Source organism: Mastigoproctus giganteus, chromosome 3 (assembly GCF_048544385.1).
Source record: "Mastigoproctus giganteus isolate SK-2022 chromosome 3, ASM4854438v1, whole genome shotgun sequence".
NCBI lineage: Eukaryota > Metazoa > Arthropoda > Arachnida > Uropygi > Thelyphonidae > Mastigoproctus > Mastigoproctus giganteus.
In genome coordinates, this window is record NC_143577.1 from 109,108,712 (window position 1) to 109,132,743 (window position 24,032).

The 24,032-nt window shown below is 39.0% G+C and overlaps 1 protein-coding gene across 6 annotated transcripts in view; it reads right to left on the reverse strand.

Moving 5' to 3' along the window:
• The window catches only part of Cad74A (cadherin 74A), a 748,720-nt gene that overhangs the window by 500,474 nt on the left and 224,214 nt on the right, over window positions 1-24,032 (reverse strand). For all 6 annotated transcript variants that reach the window (XR_016546733.1, XM_090369392.1, XM_090369388.1 and 3 more), the window contains one exon: window positions 1,850-1,995. Coding sequence is in view for 5 of the 6 variants with exons in the window: in XM_090369392.1 (XP_090225518.1) it covers window positions 1,850-1,995 (146 nt within the window). In the remaining variant the exon portion in view is untranslated. The remainder of the gene's footprint in view (window positions 1-1,849; window positions 1,996-24,032) is intronic.

Consider the following 24,032-nt stretch of genomic DNA (forward strand, 5'->3'; position numbering starts at 1 on the left):
TAAGTCCCTGAAAGCTCCCCATTTAGAATTCAATGTTGGTAACATCATCAGTTGATCCCACTGTACAGAATTTAAACACTGTCTTAGACCCCTGTAGTCACCTCTTATGAAAGCAAAAGCCTTGATGCTTGTTGGTAGTTACATCTAGCCTTGATGGTAGTTACATCTTTAAGTAATTCCCACATCAGTACAGTATGATCAGTGTCACCCAGTGGTTCTTTTATCTGAAAATTCTTAATGCATGAATAATCACTGCTGATAATCAGATCAAGAGTATTACTCCCTCTGGTTGCCTCTCAAACATGCTGCTGTAGAAAACAGTCATCCAATAAATCTACAAAAGATTTGCTAGTGTGCAAGTGACGAACCCACAAGTTCCAGTCAGTATCTAGAAAGTTAAAATCCCACATTATATGATATTCTGATTTACTGGCCCACTATTTCTCTGCACAATTGCTAGTTATACTCATCAGATTCATTAGGCCTATAACACCTACTCTCATTTTACTTTTCCCAGTGCTTATGTTACATCAAACAGACTCAACATTGCATTGCTACCAACATCAATTGGATGCACTTCCTTAGATTTTATGCCTTTCTTAACTAACAGCATAGCCCCTCCTCCCTTCCTGTCCTGTCTATCCTTTCTGTACACATTGTACTCTTTTTTTTTTTTTTTTTGATTTGGTAGTTGTTGGCGCATCGGCTTCTGTGGCCATATTGCACCTCCCAAGGTTTTTTTCTTTTTGCAGTACTTTGATCCAAGCCCAAGGCGGGAATCGAACCCACGACCTTTGGGTTGCCGGGCAGGTACTTTACCCACTCGGCTAGCCCGGTCGGCCTCATTGTACTCCCCAAATTCCAATCCTGCACTGCTTATATCTTTGTGACACCATGTCTCTGATATTCCAACAATATCTCCCTTTGATGTCTTGACTAGCACTTCAAGCTCATCAAATTTTATTCACTATACTCCTAGCATTGGTGTACATGCAAGTATACATGCACCTGTTCCTACTCTTAGTTATCGTAACACAGCCCATGTATTTACTTGTTCCACTATGACTCCCAGCAGTCCTGGAAATCTCCATTACCTTGCTTTCCAGGCTGCTGCTCATTCTAATAGAAACAGTGCAAGAATCACTTTTGCTTCTGCCTGTGACCACTGTTAACCTTTTAGTCTATGTATCCCCCCTAAGCTAGCAGTTTTCCAACCCACCTAACACCGCCTCGATAGCATCAGGAAATATCCTTGCACCCTTCCTATTTACGTGTACCCCATCCCTATAGAAGCAGTCTTTCCTGTAAACAAGCACAAACCAGGCTGAAAAAAATTCTATCCCTTGAGCCTTGCACAATCTCTCCACGGCCGAATTGATCGAAAAGGCTCTCATCATATACTCCCTCCTATCATGTCTGGTCAGAATTGCAGACATTTTCACATTAAAACCTAACTTGAGACTTTTTTTCAACATTGACCTGTATTTGTTGAGTTAATCTGCAGATCTTTTACTCTTAATGTCATTAGTTCTAACGTGTACAACAATATCACCTTTTGTGCCTTAACAAAGTGTTAAGTGTTAAACACTTAACAAAGCTGATATTTATCTAAATCATAAATGTTTGATAATTAATATTAATAATATAAACAGCTAACAGCAGAGCCATAATTCATTATTACTGAATTAAAAATGTATATTTTATGAACAATGGATCATTATTTTTTTTAGGAATCATTAATTTCATTATATAATTAGATAATTATTTTGCATAACTATATACAATAACTAAACATGCATTAAGTGATGTAAAAAATAACCATTTTAATTTTTTGATATATTTGTCTCACCTTAATCTGGAATACATATAAACCTCCATTGTTAAGAATATCAGGATCTTCTCTGTCAACAGAAGTGGATGATGTTTCCAAAACAGCAGAATATACACCATTATCATTATTATAACTTTGCCCTAGCTGGAAGTAGTGTTTGTCATCTAAAAACAACAAATTTCAGTAAAGACAGAGTATTTCATAATTCTCAAATAAAGTATCAACTTTTTATATATTTTATATTTTAAAACTTTTACTGACAAGGAATGAAACATGAAATAACACAATATTATTATTATTAATTATTATTATTTTTTATTATTATTTTTATCAGTGGCTTGTGATTCAAGGAAGCAAGCTTATAAAACAGTCAAAAACAATTAAAAAAAAAAAACTGCCATATCACTTGCTGACCCCTTCCAATAATTTGTCTAGTTCAACGTACAAGTTAGTGCAAATGCATCATATTAGTAGGTAGCAAACTCTGAATTAGCAAAAACAGCATCGTTTTAGTTAAATCTCATATTGTTGTTGTTATTTGGTTTTTAGGAGCATTAGCAACTAAGGCCATATTGCTCTTGAGATATGCAGTGGTCATTCCCTGACCTTTCCCCATCCTCTGTATTTGGTGGTCACGGGCTTGAACCCTGGTCTAATCAAGAAGCATGTGCTACACACTGCTGCTCCTGCCCACCTGGCTACGGAGGCACCTATCTCATATTGTGAATACCTTCACGAGTTGCCATGATATTGTACTACTTCCAATAAGTTACGCTTCACCAAAGAAGAAGATTATTGTAACTTATTCTCAGCAGATACCACCACTCTGATGGTACCATTTCGGGGTTATTTGGCCCTTTGCTGATGCAATGATGACAAAACAGTTCTGAAGGATATTGTTGTTGTTGTTGTTGTTGTTATTTTGGTTTTTAGGAGCATTAGCAACTAAGGCCATATTGCTCCAGAGATATGCGGTGGTCATTCCCTGACCTTTCCGCATCCTCCATATTTGGTGGTCACGGGCTCGAACCCCGGTCTAATCAAGAAGCGTGTGCTACGCACTGCCGTTCCTGCCCACCTGGCTATGGAGGCGCCTCTGAAGTATAACTCCACAATATGAAAAATGCCTGATGGTGTATAAAGTGAATTTAGACTGAAACACTTTAAGGGCTTAAGCCTCAGGCTGCAAGAGAATTAGACAACATACAAGTTAGTGGTGTTCGAATTTGGTGAAACATTACTTCGGTGAAACATTACTTCGAATAAGTAATGTTTCACCATAGGCGAAGACTACTGTAACTTATTCTCGGCGAATACCACCACCCTGATGGTACCGTTTCGAAGCTATTTTACCCTTCTTCGGTGGGTGGTTAGGCACCCTGGTGATGCAATGATGACAAAACATTTGTGAAGTATTTCCCAACTGTTTTGTTGCGAAATACTTCAATTGTAAAGTATTTCACAATGATGACAAAACTGTTTTGTCATCACTACATTGCCAGGGTAGCTACCCACACACCAAAGAAGGGCCAAATAGCCCCAAAATGGTGCTGTCTGAGTGTAAGTGACAATAGTCTTCTACTTTGGTGAAGCGTTACTTATTCGAAGTAATGCAATATCATGGCAACTCATTGTGAAGGTATTCACAATATGAGAATTAACTAAAACGATGCCGTTTTTGCTACTTCAGAGTTTGCTGTGTACTGATATGATGCGTTTGCACTAACTTGTTCATTGTCTAATTCTCTTGCAGCCTGAGGCTTAAGCCCTTAAAGTGTTTCAGTCTAAATTCACTTCACACACCATCAGGCATCTCTCATATTGTGGAGGTATACTTCACAACTGTTTTGTCATCATTGCATCACCAGGGTACCTATCCACGCACTGAAGAAGGGCCAAATAGCCACAAAACGGTGCCGTCTGGGTGGTAGTATCCACTGAGAATAAGTAACAATAGTCTTCTCCTTTGGCGAAGCATTACTTATTTGAAGCAGTGCAATATCATGGCAACTCATTGTGAAGGCATTCACAATATGAGATTTGACTAAAACGATGCTGTTTTTGTTAATTCAGAGTTTGCTGAATACTATTATGATACGTTTTCACTAACTTGTTCATTGTCTAATTCTCTTGCAACCTGAGGCTTAAGTTAAAGTGGTTTTTTTTTTTTTTGTGTAATTCTTAAATTTATTCAAATTTCCCAGCTCCACAACATCAGATGGAAGTTTGTTCCATCAGTCAACGACTGCTGGCTGAAATCAAATCTCCTCACATCTATCCAACAACTATCTTTCCTCAATTTGAAATTATAATCCTCATGTATGTAGTTTGAGCAAGAGGGCAAATGCATTCGGCATTGAGCTTACTCAATACATTCAAAGCCTTAACTGAAGACACTGAAATTTGCAGAACTGAAGACTGCCTTGGTAAGACCACCCTTTCATTCCTTTCACTAATCTCATTGCCATTCTCTGCACCCATTCCAGCAGATCTATATCATTCCTAAAATGATGCCTCCACACCTATATGCAATATCAAGATGTGTTCGAACCACTGCCTTATACAATGGAATAATCACTCCTTGCCTTGCTAGCAAAGTTCCTTATATTATAGACAAAACTCCATGAGCTATCCTGGCAGCCTATCTACCCTGCTCAGAGAAATTTATCTGACTGCATAAATATCCCCAGGCCCTTTTTCAATTTCCACTGCCCTGAGTGTTGTACCACACACTTGGTATATTAATCTGGAATTACTGTGACCCATATGCAGTACCTTTCATTTATCAATGTTAAACATCAACTGCCATTTCTCAGCCTATCATCCTAATTTGTTTAGACCTTGCTGCAGAAGTTTACACTGATTATTGTCATTAACCAACCTGCAAACTTTTGTACCATCTGCACACTTAGACTTTAAACCTGATATATCTTCATCAATATCATTAATAAATACAGAAAACAACAACGGGCCTAGCACTGAGCCCTGGAGGAATGCCACTAATAACATTAGTCCATGAAGAGCAATGTCCATTAATTAACCCTCTCTGACTCAAACATCTTCCATTGAGAGCAGTAACTTGCCCTTAATGCCACAATGCTCCAATTTTTACAGCAGCCTTGCCACAGGATTGAAAGCTTTCCTGAAATATATGATATCAAAACTATTTTCTGCATTGAATCCTTTGTTACTGAATTATCAGCATTAGCATTAGTAGAGGCATATAATGCAAGAAAGCAAGCTTATGAAGAATCAGCCAATAAAAAAAAAAAAAACAAAAACACTCCCATTCCACCCATCTGTTCATTCCAAATGCCTGTCCAGCTCAACCTTAAATTTATTTAGGCTATCAACTTCCACAACAAAGGATGGAAGTCTGTTCCACCAACCAATTACCAGCTGGTTAAAGGCAAACTTCCGCACATCTATCCTACATTTCTCTTTCCTCAATTTGAATTTATGGCCTCTCAGGTGATTATTCTAAGCAAGAGGAAGAACCCGTCAGCATTGAGCTTGCTCAAACCATTCAAGGCTTTATACACCTCAATCAGATCACCTCGCAGGTGTCTAGTCTCCAGACACTGCAATTTGCAAAACTTAAGCCTTTCTTCATAAGAGCAACCCTTTGTTCCATTTACTAATCTTGTTGCCCTTCTCTGCTCATTCCAAAAGCTCTACATCCTTCTTAAAATGGCCATCCTTCCTTTACATCCTTCCTCTACATCATTCTTCAATGGCCAGGCCACATCTACTTAAGGTGTGGCCTAGCCATTGCCTTATACAAGAGGATTATCACCTCCTTATCCCTGCTAGAAAAATTCATGTATATCATTGAAAAGACACCATGAGCTACACTTGCAGACCGTCTGCACTGCTTAGAGAACTTCATATCTGCCTGAACAAGTACCCCCAGGTCCTTTTCATTCTCTAGCACTGTCAGTGTAGTCCCAAAGAGTTGATATGTTACATTGGGGTTACTGTTTCCCATATGTAGTACTTTACATTTGTCAATATTAAACTTCATTTGTCAATGTTAAACTTGATTTGCCACCTCTCAGCACATCTGCTCAACTTTTCTAGATCCTGTTGCAGCAGCGTACTGTCAGTAGTGTCCTTAACAACCCTGCCAACCTTTGTATTGTCTGCAAACTTGGACATTAAGCTTGATAAACCATCATCAATATCATTTATAAATACAGAAAGCAACAATGGACCCAACACTGAACCCTGAGGGACTCCACTAATAACATTAGTCCACGATGAGCAGTGTCCGTTGATTACCACTCTCCGTCTTCTGCCCCTCAACCATCCCTTTATCCATAGCAGCAATTTGCCTCCAATGCCACACTGCTCCAATTTGTTCAGCAGTCTTCGATGTGCAACAGTACCAAAAGCCTTTCTAAGATCCAAATATATAATATCAAAGTTATTCCCTGCATCTAGTTCTTTTGTGACTGCATCATAGCATCCAATCAAATTTGTCAGGTAAGACTTTCCCTTAACAAAGCAATGCTGTGTCCGAGCTATAACTGAAGTCTTGTCTAGATGATCCTGCAGTGCTTCTTTAATCGGTGCCTCCATTAATTTTCCTGGAACAGAAGTTAAACTAACAGGTCTATAATTACTTGTGTCACCCTTTGATCCTCCTTTGTGAACTGGTGTCACATTTGCACATCTCCAGTCCATGGGTACCTCCCCTGAGTCCAAAGAAGCTCTCATAATTATGGCTAAGGGTTTGCTTACTTCCTTTGCTGCCACCTTTAATATAACTGGATAGATCCCATCCACCCTGGGAGCCTTTTTTATGTTTATCTTGAACAATTTCTCCTCCTTTTTCCTCTCAGTTATTATAAAATCATCCAGCTCACTGCCAGAGTTTAACTCACCTCTGGCATTCTCCTCCCTGAATAACTTCTTGTGTGTGAAAGGTAGAAGCAAAATACTCATTTAGTTTGTTAGCCACCTGAGCAGGATCATCAACAGTTGAACCATCAATATGCAGTGGACCAATCTGATTCATCCCTTTCCTTCTAGTGTTTACACGGGTAAAGAACTCTTTTCTGTTTTTCTTTGCATCCTTTGTCAAGAATTTCTCATAATCTGCCTTTGCCTGCCTAATCTCCTAGTTACAGACAAGCTTATATCTATCATAGGCTTCCATGTCACCCATTCATTTATATGTATTCCATGCATTTTTCTTCTCTGCCATATGTCTCATTAGTTCATCTGACATCCATTTAGGCCTAAACCTTGAACAATATTTCTTAGTTGGTATGTAAAGCCTAGTTGCTTCCAAGATAAATTCTTTGAATGCCTCCCATTTTGAATTTGCTATTGGTAACATCATCAGTTCGTCCCACCATATAGAATTTAAATACTACCTCAGACCAACATAGTCGACTTTGCAAAAGCAAAAACCCTTCTCTTTACCCCTGATGGTAGTTACCTCTTTGAGTAAATCCTACTTCAACACACTATGATCACTGCCACCTAGTGGTTCCTTTATTTATTTATTATTTTTTTTTTTTTTGTTAGTTGTTGGCGCATCAGCTTCTGTGGCCATATTGCACCTCCCAAGGTTTTTTTTTCATTTTCTACTCTGATCCAAGCCAGAGGCAGGATTCGAACCTGCGACCTTTGGGTTGACAAGCAAGCACTTTACCCACTCTGTTAGCCCGTTCGGTGGTTCCTTCATCTGCAGATTCTTAAAGGCATGAAGAATCACTACTGATAATCAGATCAAGAGTATTACTCCCTCTAGTTGCCTCCCGAACCCACAAATTCCAGTCAATATCTGGGAAATTAAAATCCCCCATTATAAGACTCTCTGATTTACTGGCCCACTCTGTTTCTATGTACAGTTTCTTATTATACTCATCAGAGTCATTAGGCCTATAGTACACTCCTACTCTCAATTTTGATCTCCTAATGCTTATGTCACACCAAACTGACTCTATATTGCACTATCCAGCGATGTCGACTGGCTTCACTTCCTTGGATTTTTTGTGTTTCTTAACTAATAGCATAACCCCTCCTCCCTTCCCATCCTGTCTATCCTTCCTGTACACATTGTACTCCCCAAATTCCAGTTCTGCATTCCTTATATCTGTGTGACACCACGTCTCTGATATCCCAACAATATCCGCCTTTGATGCTTTGAGCAATACCTCAAATTCATCAACTTTATTTACCAAACTCCTAACATTGGTGTACACGCAAGTATACATGCACCTGTTCCTATTCTTAGCTACCCTAAAACAACCCATGTGTTTATTTGTACCACAATGACTCCCAGCAGTCTCTGAAATACCCTGCATCTTGTTTTCCAGGCTGAAGCTCATTCCAATAGAAGCAGTGGAAGAATCACTTTCACCTCTGCCAGTGGCTGCTGTTAATCTATTAGTCCTTGTATCCCCCCCAAGCTAGCAGTTTTCGGACCCACTTAACACTGCCTCAATAGCATGCAAATATTGTTGCGCCCTTTCTATTTAAGTGTATCCCATCCCTGTAGAAGCAGTCTCTCCTGTTAAGAAGTACAGACCAGGCTGAAAATAATTCTACCGCTTGAGCCTTGCACAATCTTTCCAGGGCTCTCATCATATACTCCCTTCTATCGTGCCTGGGCAGAATTGCAGACACTTTCAAAAAAAAAAAAAAAAAAAAAAAGGTAAAGTGCAGTCATTATCAACCCACTGCAGGATGGAAGCCTCCTCATCAATTTATGCTGAGGGAAATGGACCATAATCTGCCACGCTGGTCCAGTGTGGGTTGGCAGATCGACCGTATTCAGCATTCAGGGGCTTGAACCCCGGTCTACTCAAAGAGCATGTGCTACTGCACTCCCGATGCTGACCACTCGACTACGGAGGCCGGTGACTTTCAAATTCAACCCTAATTCTCGGTTTTTTTTTTTTGTTGTTTTATATATATCCAATCAGTTAGTCAGACAGGATTTTCCCTTAACAAACCCATGCTCTGACTGCAATATAATTGCATTCCTGACTAGATGATCCTGCATTACTTTTTTAATCAGAGATATCAGTAATTTCCTTGGAATAGCAGTTAAACTAACTGATCTGTAATTACTTATGTCACCCTCTGATACCCCTTTGCAAATTTGGGATACATTTAAACATCTACAGTCCCATAGGGACCTCTCTTGAATCCAAAGATGGTCTCATAATTATGCCTAACAGTTTGCTTACCTTTGCTGCCTCCCTTAAAATAAGTGGACAGATACCACAACCCCCAGTGCCTTTTTATGTTGAACTTCAAAAATTCCTCTTCCACTTTCTTCTCGGTTACCACAAAATCATTTAGCTCTCTGCCAGATTCTGATAAACTTCTGGAATACCCTGTACAGTGGGATCAACTGACGATGTTACAAACAGTAAATTCTAAGTGGGAAGCATTCAAAGAATTAATCGTGGAAGCGACTAAACTTTATATACCGATTAAGAAATATCGTTCAAGGTTTAGGCCTAAATGGTTATCAAATGAACTAATGAGACTCGTGACAGAGAAGAAAAATGCTTGGGATGCATATAAATTATCAGGTGACGCAGAAGCCTGTGGCAGATATAAGCTAGTCTGTAATCAGGTCACAAAGGAGGTTCGGCAGGCGAAGGCGGATTACGAGAAATCTTTGGCAAAAGATGCTAAGAATAACAGCAAGGATTTCTTTACTTATATAAACTCTAAAAGGAAGGGGCTGAATATGATTGGTCCACTTGACATCGATGGTTCGACTGTTGATGATCCTGCTCAGATAGCAAACAAACTGAATGAGTATTTTGCATCTACATTCACACGTGAGGAATTATTACAATTTGAAAATGGAAGAAGGTTATCAAATTGTAGCAGTGTGCTTAATGATTTTGTAATAACTGAGAGCAAAGTGGAGGAGAAATTGTTGAAGTTAAACATAAGAAAGGCACCTGGGGTGGATGGGATCTATCCAGTTATTTTAAAGGAGGCGGCAAAGCAACTAAGCAAACCCTTAGCCATAATTATGAGAGCATCCTTGGACTCAGGGGAGGTTCCCACGGACTGGAGATGTGCAAATGTGTCCCCAATTCACAAAGGTGGATCGAAGGGTGACACGAGTAATTACAGACCAGTTAGTTTAACTTCTGTTCCGGGTAAAATAATGGAGTCGCTGGTTAAAGATGCATTGCAGGATCATCTAGACAAGACTGCAGCAATAATTCAAACACAGCATGGGTTTGTTAAGGGAAAGTCTTGTCTAACAAATTTGATTGGTTATTATGATGTGGTCACAAAGGAACTGGATGCAAAAAATAATTTTGATATCATATACTTGGATTTCAGGAAAGCTTTTGACACTGTTGCGCATGGAAGACTACTGTACAAATTGGAGCAGAATGGTATTAAGGGTAAGTTGCTACAATGGATAAAAGGATGGTTAAGTGGGAGAAGACAGAGGGTGGTAATCAATGGGTGCTGCTCTTCGTGGACTAATGTTATTAGTGGAGTCCCACAGGGTTCGGTGTTGGGTCCACTGTTGTTTTGTGTATTTATCAATGATATTGATGAAAGTATATCAGGCTTAATGTTGAAGTTTGCAGATGACACAAAGGTTGGCAGGGTTGTTAATGACAGTAATGGCAGTGTGCTACTGCAACAGGATCTAGATAATTTGGGCAGATGGGCTAAGAAGTGGCAACTGAAGTTCAACCTTGACAAATGCAAAGTACTGCATATGGGTAGAAGTAACCCCAGAGAAACGTACCAACTGTGTGGTACTACACTTAAGGTGGTAGAAAATGAAAAAGACCTGGGAGTAATTGTGCAGGCAGATATGAAGTTTTCTGAGCAGTGTAGACAGGCTGCTAGGGCGGGTCATGGGGTTTTGTCAATGATATATAGGAATTTTGCTAGCAGGGAAAAGGAGGTGATTGTCCCTCTGTATAAGGCAATGGTCAGGCCACGCCTTGAGTACTGCGTACAGGTCTGGAGGCCTCATTTTAGGAAGGATGTAGATTTGCTTGAGCGTGTACAGAGAAGAGCAACACGATTGGTGAGGGGAATGAAGGGATTCTCTTACCAAGAGAGGCTTAAGTTCTGCAAATTGCAGTGGCTGGAGACTAGGCACCTGCGCGGTGATCTGATTGAGGTCTATAAGGCCTTGAATGGGTTGAGCACGCTGAATTCTGATGGGATCCTTCCACTTGTTCAGATTACCAACCTACGGGGACATAAGTTCAAATTAAGAAAGGACAGATGTAGAATAGATGTGCGGAAATTTGCCTTTAGCCAGCGGGTGGTTAATTGCTGGAACAAACTTCCATCTGTCGTTGTAGAAGTTGATAGGTTAAATAAATTTAAGGAGGAACTGGACAGGCATTTGGAGGGAATGGTGTGATTTTTTTTTTTTTTTTGGCTGATGCTGCATAAGCTCCTACACTTGCTTTCTTGCATCATGTGCCACTACTACTACTACTACTACTACCCCTCAATAAAGAACTACTCGTGCATTAATGCATGCAAAATTCCTATTCAGATGCAAAATACCTATTCAGTTTGTTAGCATCTAAGCTGTGCAGGTTCATCAACAATTAAACTATTATCGTCAAATGGACCAATGTGATCCAACTCCTTCCTTCTACCGTTAACATAAATAAAAGTCTTTGCTGCATTTCTTTGCATTTTTTGACGGAGACTTCTCATAATCTGCCTTTGTTTGCCTAAACTCCCTTGTGTATTTCTGAGTTACCTCATAATTTATATGCATCCATGCATTTTTCTTCTCAGCCACAAGTCTTATCACTTCATCTCACAACTATTTTTGTCTAAGTCTGAAGTGGTATTTCTTCGTTGGTATGAAACTTCTATGATTACTTGCCTGAATGCTTCCCCTCTAGCATTTTCTGCTGGCAACATCATTAGACAGTCCCACTGTATGCAATTTAAAAACTGTCTGAGACCACTACAGTCACCCTTGCAGAAGCAAAAACCCTTCCTTTTAGTTTTGACAGTAGTTATTCTTCAATAATTAATAATCTGTATTTATTAATGATATTGATGATGGTATATCAGGCTTAATGTTCAAGTTTGCAGACGATGCGAAGGCCGGCAGGGTTGTTAATGACACAAATGACAGTACAGTGCTGCAACAGTATCTAGAAAAGTTGAGCATATGGGCCGAGAGGTGGCAACAGAAGTTTAACATAACATTGACAAATGTAAAGTACTGCATATGGGAGCAGTAACCCCACAGTAATGTATCAACTGTGTGTTATTACACTGACAGTGGTAGAGAGTGAAAAGGACCTGGGGGTAATTTTGCAGGCTGATATGAAATTTTCCGAGCAGTGCAGACGGTCTGCAAGAGTAACTCATGGTGTCTTGCCAATGATATACAGGAATTTTTCTAGCAGGGGTAAGGAGGTGATTATCATTAGCATTAGTAGAGGAATATGATGCAAGAAAGCAAGCTTATGCAGAATCAGCCAAAAAAAAAAAAAAAAAAAAAACGCTCCCATTTCACCCCTCCTTTCAATCCAAATACCTGTCCAGCTCAGCCTTAAATTTATTTAGGCTATCAACTTCAACAACAAAGGATGGACGTCTCTTCCACCAACCAACTACCCGCTGGCTAAAGGCAAACTTCCACACATCTATCCTACATCTGTCTTTCCTCAATTTGAATTTATGTCCTCTCAGGTGATTATTCTGAGCAAGATAAAAAATCCCATCAGCATTGAGCATGCTCAAACCATTCAACGCTTTATACCCCTCAATCAGATCACCTCGCAGGTGCCTAGTCCCCAGACACTGTAATTTGCAAAACTTAAGCCTTTCTTCGTAAGAGCAACCCTTTCTTCCATTCACTAATCTTGTTGCCCTTCTCTGTACTCGTTCCAGCAGCTCTATATCCTTCTTGAAATGAGGCCTCCAGACCTGTATACAGCACTCAAGGTGTGGCCTGACCATTGCCTTATAAAAATGGATAATCACCTCCTTATTCCTGCTAGAAAAATTCCTGTACATCATTGACAAGACACCATGAGCTACTCTTGCAGACCGTCTGCACTGCTCAGAAAACTTCATATCTGCCTGCACAATTACCCCCAAGTTTTTTTTTTGTTCTCTACCACTGTCAGTGTAGTACCACAGAGTTCATATATTACTCTTGCTTTACTGCTTCCCATATGTAGTACTTTACATTTGTCATTGTTGAACTTCATTTGCCACCTCTCAGCCCATCTGCTAAACTTTTCTAGATCCTGTTGCATTTATCCTCTTGTATAAGGCAATGGTCAGGCCAAACCTTGAGTATTGTATACATATCTGGATGCATCACTTTAAGAAGGATGTAGCGCTGTTGGAATGAGTATTGAGAGGGGTAACAAGATTAGTGAATGGAACAAAAGGTTGCTCTTACGAAGAAAGGCTTAAGTTTTGCAAATTACAGTGTCTGGAGACTAGGCACCTGCGAGGTGATCTGATTGAGGTGTGTAAAGCTTTGAATGGTTTGAGCATGCTCAATGCTAATGGGATTGTTCTTCTTGCTCAGAATAATCGCCTGAGAGGGCATAAATTCAGACTGAGGAAAGACAGTTGTAGGACAGATGAGCGCAAGTTTGCCTTTAGCCAGTGGGGTTGTTGTTTGCTGGAACAAACTTCCATCTGTTGGGATTTTTTTTTTTTTTTTTTTGGCTGATGCTATATAAGCTTGCTTTCTTGCATCATGTGCCTTTGCTAATGCTAATGGCTAATAAGTCTCACTTCAGCACACTGTGTTCACGGCCATTCAGATGGCCTTTTACCAACAGGTTCTTAATGCATGAAAAATTGCTGCTGCTAATCAGATCAAGAATATTGCTTCCTCTTTTTCTTCTCTAACAAGGCGCCTCCGTAGCCAGGTGGGAAGGAGCAGCAGTGCGTAGCACATGCTTCTTGATTAGACCGGGGTTCGAGCCCATCACCACCAAATATGGTGGATGCGGAAAGGTCAAGGAATGACCACCGCATATCCTGGAGCAATATGGCCTTAGTTGCTAATGCTCCTAAAAACCAAAAATAACAATAACCTTCTCTAACATACTACTGTACAACACAGTCATCCAATTAATCCACAAAAGTCTTGCTAGTGTGTGAGTGACCAATCTACAAGTTCCAGTCTACAAATTTTAACTTTTCAATCTACAAATTTGAAAAGTTAAAATCCCCCATTATAAGACATTTTGATTTACTGGCCCACCCTATTTCTTTGTATAGTTGTTTGTTATACTCTTCACTGTCATTAGGCCTATAACAAACTACTATTGTCATTTTTGTTTTCCCTGTACTTATGTCACACCAAACTGACTGAACATTGCAATGTCCACCCATATCGACTGGATGCACTGCTTTACATTTAATATATTTCTTAACAAAGAGCATGATCTCCTTCCCCCTTCCTGTCTATTCTTTCTCTAAACATTGTACTCCCCATATTCAAATTCTGCATCACATGTCTGAGTGACACCATGTTTCCGATATCCTCCACATGTTACAAGTTGTAGCTCCGCTGAACGAGAAGTTTTTTTAGCCATATTTAGACGCTTTATTGACCATTTTTTACATCAAATTATTTTCTATAAGTAGCTTATGGACCTAGTCAGGATCGTTTGCTTATTCTGAATTGAGACAGGGAGATTTGGAAGTTAATTAATACTTAAGTGTCCGTAGGTTTACTGTTCGTAACTTGCCGCCATTGTTATACACAACGTTATATCCCGAACTAGATAGCTTAAGCTTAGTATAGTATAGTATATAATATAATATTGTCGATCAATCAGTAAAATCTATTAATCTTGTTAAACTTCATTGTCAATTAAATTGTACTTTTTAACTAAGTACATATAACAACTTAGATTACAAACGTAACATAATTAATTAATACATAACTTGATAGGGAAATTATATAAATGGAACTCTTAGATAATACTCGATACTGAAAAATTTATATATAGCGTTATAACTGTGTTGGGATACAAGTTTAGGGTTATAATTTTGTACTGAAATTTAAATTTTATTGAAATTAAATCGAAATCGTGACTCAGACCAGAGCAGCAAAGCAAAAGGCTCAAGCTAATGGAAGTGCTGTGGCTCAGGGGAGAACTGAGGGGGGACAGTTGCCCTCTGAATCACAGCCTTTTAAAATGCACTGCTTGCGTAATGTTTGTGGACAATCAGGTACGGGACATGATATTGCCATGAGAGATGTCTTTGTGTGTGTGCGATGCAAGGAGTGTAACGAAATCAGGCAACAACTCAGCGTTGTTATGGGCCTATATGAGAGCTTGATGGACAGGGTGGATGCCCTCGAAGAAACTAAATTGAGGGGCCCATCAAGCTCTCAGCTGCCCACATCAACGCCAGAGCGTGCACTTGGGCATCACGTGACACAGAGACAACCCCCAAGGCAGAATGCGCTGGTCCCGAAGGAACTAGTAGTTGTTGGTGACTCTATTGTCAAGGAAACGGGAAACATGCTTTGTAAAAAGGATAGATGGAACAGGACCAGGGTATGTCTGCCAGGGGCAAATGTTGATGACGTTGTAGAGCGGATATCATCTTTTAAGGGCACAAAAGGTGATATAGTTGCACACGTTGGCACTAATGATATTAAGAGTAGGAGACTGGCAGAATTACTTAACAAGTACAGGTCACTGTTGAAAAAAAGCTGTGAATTAGGGTTGAATTTGAAAGTGTCTGCAATTCTGCCCAGACACGATAGGAGGGTGTATATGATGAGAATCTTGTCGATAAATTCGGCCCTGGAAAGATTGTGCAGAATTTTTTTCAGCCTGGTCTGTACTTGTTAACAGGAGAGACTGCTTCTACAGGGATGGGATACACTTAAATAGAAAGGGTACAAGAATATTTGATGATGCTATCGAGGCAGTGTTAGGTGGGTTGGAAAACTGCTAGCTTGGGGGCATACAAGGACTAATATATTTTAACAGTAGCCACTGGCAGAGGTGAAAGTGATTCTTCCACTGCTTCTATTGGAATGAGCTTCAGCCTGGAAAACAAGATGCAGGGTATTTCAGAGGTATTTCTGGGAATCGTTGCGGTACAAGTAAACACATGGGTTGTGTTAGGGTAGCTAAGAATAGGAACAGGTGCATGTATACTTGGTGTACACTTAATGGTAGGAGTTTGGTAAATAAATTTGATAAATTTCAGGTATTGCTCAAAACATCAAAGGCAGATATTATTGGGATAACAGAGACGTGGGGTCACACAGATATAAGGAATGCAGAACTGGAATTTGGGGAGTACAATGTGTACAGAAAGGATAGACAGGATAGGAAGGGAGGAGGGGTTATGCTGTTAGTTAAGAAACACATAAAATCCTAGGAAGTGAAGCCAGTCGACATCACTGGACAGTGCAGTGTTGAGTCAGTTTGGTGCGACATAAGCATTGGGAGATCAAAGTTCGGAGTACGAGTGTGCTATAGGCCTAATGACTCTGATGAGTATAATAAGAAACTGTACAGGGAAATAGAGTGGGCCAGTAAATCACAGATTCTTATAATGGTGGATTTTAATTTCCCAGATATTGACTAGAATTTTCTGGGTTGGTCACTCACACACTAGCAAGGCTTTTGTGGATTTACTGGATGATTGTTTTCTACATCAGCGACTACGATGGTCTGAGACAGTATTTAAATTCTGTACAGTGGGACCAACTGATGATGTTACCGACAGCAAATTCAACATGGGAAGCATTCAAAGAAGTTATCTTGGAAGCTAGAGGAAGAAACAAATCCACCTCAAATTTTTAACAAAACTAAAGAAAACACCAACTGAAAGTTATGGGTCTATGGGGAAGGTACTATGTCAAGAGCTCACGTGTTTGAATGGTATAAAAAATTTTTAGAAGGAAGAGAGAATGTGGAAAATGATGAGTGATGATGATTAATAAATGATGATGATGATGAAAAATATCCATGAAAACTGATGAAAATGTGAACCAGGTAGGGTGTGTGTGTGTGTGTGTGTGTTTGCGCCAAGATGGTGCCATAAATGAAGATGAAAGAATGAGAAGACTCCAAGTTTGTGAAGATGTTTTGAAAAAAATGAAAAATGTCCAGATATTCTCAGTACTGTAATTACTTGCAACAAAAGTTGGCCCCGTATGACCCAGAAACTAAAGACAGTTAGACAATTAATGCAATGAAAACAATTTCTCAGACCCCCCCCCCCCCAAAAAAAGCAAGAATGCCAAAATCAGAAGTGAAAACCATGCTTCTTGTTTTTCTGATATTAAAGGAATTCTTATGGCTGAATATGTCCCACCAAATCAGACTGTTGATCAAACATACTATACTGAAGTTCTGATAAGACTGCATAAAAAAATTAGAGAACTGAATTGTGGAAGGACAGTTAGATGCTCCATCCAGACAATACTGCAGCACACGATGCTCTCTGTCTGTTCAGTTTCTGGCCAAAAAACAAATCCCCGTGTGTGAACATGCACCCTACTCACCATACATTAATGTGGTTTTTTTTTGTGACTTTTTTTTATTTTTTCTCAACTGAAAAGTGTAATTAAGGAACCCATTTCAGTCCATTGAAGACATTCAAAAAAAAAAAAAAAAAAGGACCAGTGTTAAAATGACTTACAGAAGATGACTTCCCGAAATGTTTCTGTGCTTGAAGAAATGTAATGAACAGTGTGTTCAAACAAAATATTTCATTATATTTATTTTATTGCAACAGCCTTGTTATACCTTGTATAACAATGTATAACATGTAATACCTTGTATAGTACTTTTCTCTGTGACAGTATAGTGGTTTTGCCACTTATTACTCATTTGGAGAGTAAGTTACACTTTGGAACTGTTTACATAATAACAGCTGTTGTTGTTGTTGTTTGTTGTTTTGGTTTTTAGGAGCATTAGCAACTAAGGCCATATTGCTCCGGGATATGTGGTGGTCATTCCATGACCTTTCCGCATCCTCCATATTTGGTGGCGACGGGCTCGAACCCCGGTCTAATCAAGAAGCGTGTGCTATGCACTGCTGCTCCTTCCCACCTGGCTACGGAGGCGCCGTACATAATAACAGCATATACAGTACTGTATATACTGTAAACAGTGTAAAAAACGTACTGACCTATTGTATAAAAAATTCTCTGCAATCCTTGTTGCCTAAAATCCTTAGCAGTTAAATTTTCCATACATTCTTATAAACTGTACAATAATTTGTAGTCCTCAATTTTCCCTCTCTTAAATAACTGCAGACAGTCTGTTCTGTCATTTTTTAAATTGATAACAGAATACACTTTATCTTCTCAAGGAGTTTCACTAGTACTGCACTACGTTCAGCTGAATGGCCTTGCTAAAATGTTAATCTCAGATTTGTTAAATAACTACAGGCAATCTAAAAGCTAGAAAAGTTGAATTATAAACAAACATGATTCCAATGTTTGCAGAGTTAATGCAAAGGACTTTGTGCTCACAGCTGAACAAACTTTGCAGTCCCAATGGATTGCATTGGTATTGCAGTACTTTCATGTGTCATTAGATAGGTAATAAAATGCAGTAACTCTAGGAAAACCTTAAAAATTATGTCAAAAATTGTGCCAAGGAAAATTTTATCTATGTTTAGGAAGGTGTAGAAAATTACAGATTTTTTATCTTCACCTGAAAGTTAATGTGGACTTGTTATATTTTAGACTTCAAAATTTTACAACAGTGGATATAAAACCATGATTATGACATTATAGTAGGTTATCTTGCCAGGTTGGATTGCTTCTTTCACCAACAATATAGCAGAAGTGCAGTTTCCTTGATTGTTCACCTGATTTTGTTTACATGCACTACTTTTTGTGAAGACGACAGATGTGAGGCAGGGATTTGGAGTTAAAAGACACTGCTTTCACCTTGATAGAAACAAGGTTATAAATATTATTTGGCATGGTCAGAGTTGTCAATAATCAGGACATGTTTGACTTATTACACAATTTTATGTTTCCTGGAAAGTGTATTTCTCCTAATTGAAAAAGAAATATAACAATAAATGGCAGCATTATTACATAAAGCAGCAGAATTTCTGTACATTGAATTTTAGAAGTGGCTGATTATTCAAACTGACATTCACTATTTACATAGAGAGAAAATATGAGGATGTTATTCTTGATAAAACTCTATAATAGGATGAAGTACTTCTATGGTCAGTAGCTAGAATTTCTTAATAGAAATTCTAGCTACTGACCATCATAACTTCAAACTCCTGATTTACAATTTAAAGCATTAATAAGCTACAATTAGTAATTATTATTTGTATTCAGTTATATATACTATTTATCATTACACAAAGAAATGTTTATCTATGCCACTTGGTTTGGTGCCAGAAATTATCAGTGAACAGCTGTTTATTCAACCTTGCTTAACTTAAATACTTAACTGAACTATTTGATCAGCATGAAAATTATAAGAAAATTACACTTTAAGCAAAAATAAATGTAACCAACATACTGTAAAATTATTGGTATCATAAAGGTTAGTATTATTACATTTCTGTATTTCGTTTAGCTTTGATGAGACATCTACTGTATAATGGAGGGTTAAATAGCTGTTAAATTCATGTATCCTATTTTGTCAAGTTTAATTCTTAAGTAAACGTATACCAATTTACACCATATTCTTGTGCTGCTTCTGATGGAACATGCAGCAAACACTGGAAAGCAAGGTGTCAGAAATTTCAAGCCCTGCTGTGGAAACATCAAACAAGCAAATACATGGGCCGTGTTTAGATAACTAAGAGTAAGAAAAGATGTACATATACTTGCATGTACACTAATGCTAGGAGCATAGTAAATAAATTTCATGAATTTGATATACTAAGACATTGTGAGGATTAGCATTAGCAGAGGCATATGATGCAAGAAAGTAAGCTTATGCTGCATCAGCCAAAAAAAAAAAAAAAAAAAAACCACTTCCATTTCAACCCTCCGTTCATTCGAAATACCTATCCAGCTGAGCCTTAAATTTATTTAGGCTATCATCTTCCACAACAAGGGACGGAAGTCTGTTCCACCAACCAACTACCCTCTGGCTAAAGGCAAATTTCCGCACATCTATCCTACATCTGTCTTTCCTCAATTTGAATTTATGCCCTCTCAGGTGATTATTCTGAGCAAGAGGAAGAATCCCATCGGCATTGAGCATGCTCAAACCATTCAAAGCTTTATACCCCTCTATCAGATCACCTTGCCAGTGACTAGTCTCCAGACACTGTAATTTGCAAAACTTAAGCCTTTCTTCGTAAGAGCAACCCTTTGTTCCATTCACTAATCTTGTTGCCCTTCTCTGTACTCGTTTCCAGCAGCTCAACATCTTTCTTGAAATGAGGCCTCCAGACCTGGATACAGTACTCAAGGTGTGACCTGACCATTGCCTTATACAAGGGAATAATCACCTCCTTATCCCTGCTAGAAACATTCCTGTATATCATTGAAAAGACACCATGAGCTACTCTTGCAGCCCATCTGCACTGCTTAGAGAACTTCATATCTGCCTGCACAATTATCCCCAGGTCCTTTTCATTCTCTAGCACTGTCAGTGTAGTACCACAGAGTTGATACATTGCTCTGGGGTTGCTGTTTCCCATATGTAGTACTTTACATTTGTCAATGTTAAACTTCATTTGCCACCTCTCAGCCCATCTGCTCAACCTTTCCAGATCCTGTTGCAGCAGCATAGTGTCAGTGCTTAACAACCCTGCCAACCTTTGTATCGTCTGCAAACTTGGACATTAAGCTTGATATACCATCATCAATATCATTTATAAATACAGAAAACAATAATGGACCCAACACTGAACCCTGGGAGACTCCACTAATAACATTAGTCCACAATGAGCAGTGTCCATTGATTACCACTCTCTGTCTTCTCCCCCTCAACCATCCCTTTATCAGTAGCAGGACTTTGCCTCCAATGCCACACTGCTCCAATTTTTGCAGCAGTCTTCCATGTGCAACAGTATCAAAAGCCTTTCTAAGATCCAAATATATAATATCAAAGTTATTCCCTGCATCCAGTTCTTTTGTGACTGCATCATAGTATCCAATCAAATTAGTCAGGCAAGACTTTCCCTTAACAAAACCAAGCTGTGTTTGAGCTATAACCGAAGTCTTGTCTAGATGATCCTGCAGTGCTTCTTTAACCAGTGCCTCCATTAATTTTCCTGGAACCAAAGTTAAACTCACAGGTCTATAATTGCTTGTGTTAGCCTTTGATCATCTTTTGTGAATTGGAGTCACATTTGCACATCTCCAGTCTATGGGTACTTCCCCTGAGTCCAAAGAAGCTCTCATGATTATGGCTAAGGGTTTGCTTACTTCCTTTGCTGCCTCCTTTAATATAACTGGATAGATCCCATCCACCCCAGGTGCCTTTTTATGTTTATCCTCAACAATTTCTACTCCACTTTCCTCTCAGTTATTACAAAATCATCTAGCTCACTGCCAGAGTTTACTTCACCTCTGGCATTTCCCTCCCTGAATAACTCCTCGTGTGTGAATGTAGAGCAAAATAATCTTTTAGTTTGTTAGCCACCTGAGCAGGATCCTCAACTGTTGTGGACCAATCTGATTCATCCCCTTCCTTCTAGAGTTTACATAGGTAAAGGACTCTTCTGTTTTTCTTTGCATCCTTTGCCAAGGATTTCTCATAATCTGCCTTTGCCTGCCTAATCTCCTTTGTGACTTGGTTACAGACCAGTTTCCATGTCACACATTAATTTATATGTATCCCATGCATTTTTCTTCTCTGCCATATGTCTCATTAGTTCATCTGACCTCCATTTAGGCCGATACCTTGAACGATATTTCTTAGTTGGTATGTAAAGCCTATTCTGAACAAATGAGCATATTGGAACGTGACGTTCCAACATGCTCATTTGTTCGTTCGTTCGTCCGTCACGTTCAAAGAAAGGTTCAAAGAACTACTGTGCCTTTGTTTCACAGTGGAGTTCGGTGTTTAGTGGTTATGTGCACAGTCTTTTTATTTAATAGCTACACCTTGTATACATGTAAGAAGGATAAGTGGAATAGGTTCAGGATATATCTGCCAGGGGTTAAAGTTGATGATGTAGAGCAACTTATCAGCATCTACGGTTACAAAAGGTGATATTGTTCTACACATTGGTACTAATGACATTAAGATTAGGGGATCCTAGGATTTACTTAACAAGTGTAGGGCAATGCTAAGAAAACTACAATTAAGCATTAATGTCAGTAAATGCAAGAATCTGCATCATAGTATTCCTAAGTTAAATTATCAACTTTAAGATGAAAAGAAATGAACATGAAGATGCAAGGTGAAATCATGGAAATCATAATTTCTGTAATGTAGCCTGATATGAAGTTCTTTCAACACTGTAGTAAGGCTGCAAGAACAGTGCATCAAGATAAAAATAACCAAATTTTGTTAATATGTGATTCTAAGAATTCAGAAAGTCTAAAACATTAGCAAACACATGCATAAGAGTAAAAACCAAACTAACAAAATCATAATTTTAAGCAAAACTTTTGTAATTATACAAGGCGAGTCAGAATTATGTACAATCACTTTAAATAACCATGTTTTATAAATAGATGACCAATTTGAATAAAAATGTACTGTTTTTGAAATGTACTGCTTGTTTCATGTTTGTGGAGCAATCAGAAACAGAACATGATATTGCCAAGGGGAATATCTTTGTATGTGCACGATGTAAGGAGTGTCAGAAAATCAGGCGCAACTCAGCATTGATTTAGGCCTATATGACAGTTTGAAGGACAGAGAAGAGGCATTCGAAGGATTTAAATTGAGGGGCCCATCAAGCTCTCAGCCGCACACATCAACACCAGAGCTTACAATCGAACATCATGCAACACAGCAGCAACACCCAAGGCAGAATGCGCTGGTCCCAAAAGAACTAGTTGTTGTCGGTGACTCTATTGTCAGGGAAATGGAGAACATATTGTGCAAAAAGGATAGGTGGAACAGGAATAGGATACTTCTGCCAGGGGACAAAGGTTGATGACGTTGTAGAGCAGATGTCATCTTTTAAGGGTACAAAAGGTGATATTGTTGTACACGTTGGCACTAATGATATTAAAAGAAGGAGACATGGAATTACTTAACAAGTACAGGTCAATGTTGAAAAAAAACATATGAGTTAGGGTTGAATTTGAAAGTATTTGCAATTCTGCCCAGACACGATAGAAGGGAGTATATGATGAGAACCTTGTTGATCAATTCGGCACTGGAGAGATTGTGCAAGGCTCAAGGGGTAGAATTTTTCTCAGCCTGGTCTGTGCTTGTTAACGGGAGAGCTTCTACAGGGATGGGATACAATTAAATAGAAAGGGTGCAAGAATATTTGCTGATGCTATTGAGGCAGTGTTAGGTGGACCGGAAATCTGCTAGCACGGGGGTGGGGGATATACAGATTAATAGAGTAACAGCAGCACTGGCAGAGGTGAAAATGGTTCTTGCACTGCACTCCAACAGAAGCAGTGCAAGTGGTTCTTGCACTGCTTCTATTGAAATGAGCAGCAGCCTGTAAAACAAGGTGCAGGGGATTCCAGAGATTGCTGGGAGTCATTGTGGAACAAGTAAATACATGGGTTTTTTATTAGGGTAGCTAAGAATAGAAACATGTGCATGTATACTAGCGTGTACACCAATGTTAGGAGTTCGGTAAATAAATTTGATGAATTTGAGATATTGCTCAAAGCATCAAAGGCAGATATTTTTGGGATATCAGAGATGTCGTATCACAGAGATATAAGGAAGGCAGAACTCGAATTTGGGGAGTACAATGTGTAGAGGAAGGATAGAGAACAGGAAGAGAGAAGGGATTATGCTATTAGTTAAGAAACACATAAAATCCAAGGAAGTGAAGCCAGTCAACATCGCTAGACAGTGCAGTGTCATAGTCAGTTTAGTATATCATAAGCACTGGGAAAACAAAATTGAGAGTAGCAGTGTGCTATAGGCCTAATGACTCTGATGAGTATAATAAACAACTGTACAGAGAAATAGAATGGGCCAGTAAATCAGAGCATCTTATAATAGGGGTTTTAATTTCCCAGATACTGACTGGAATTTGTGGGTTGGACAAATGTGAATTTGTCATTCACACACTAGCAAGGCTTTTGTGGATTTATTGGATGACTGTTTTCTACAGT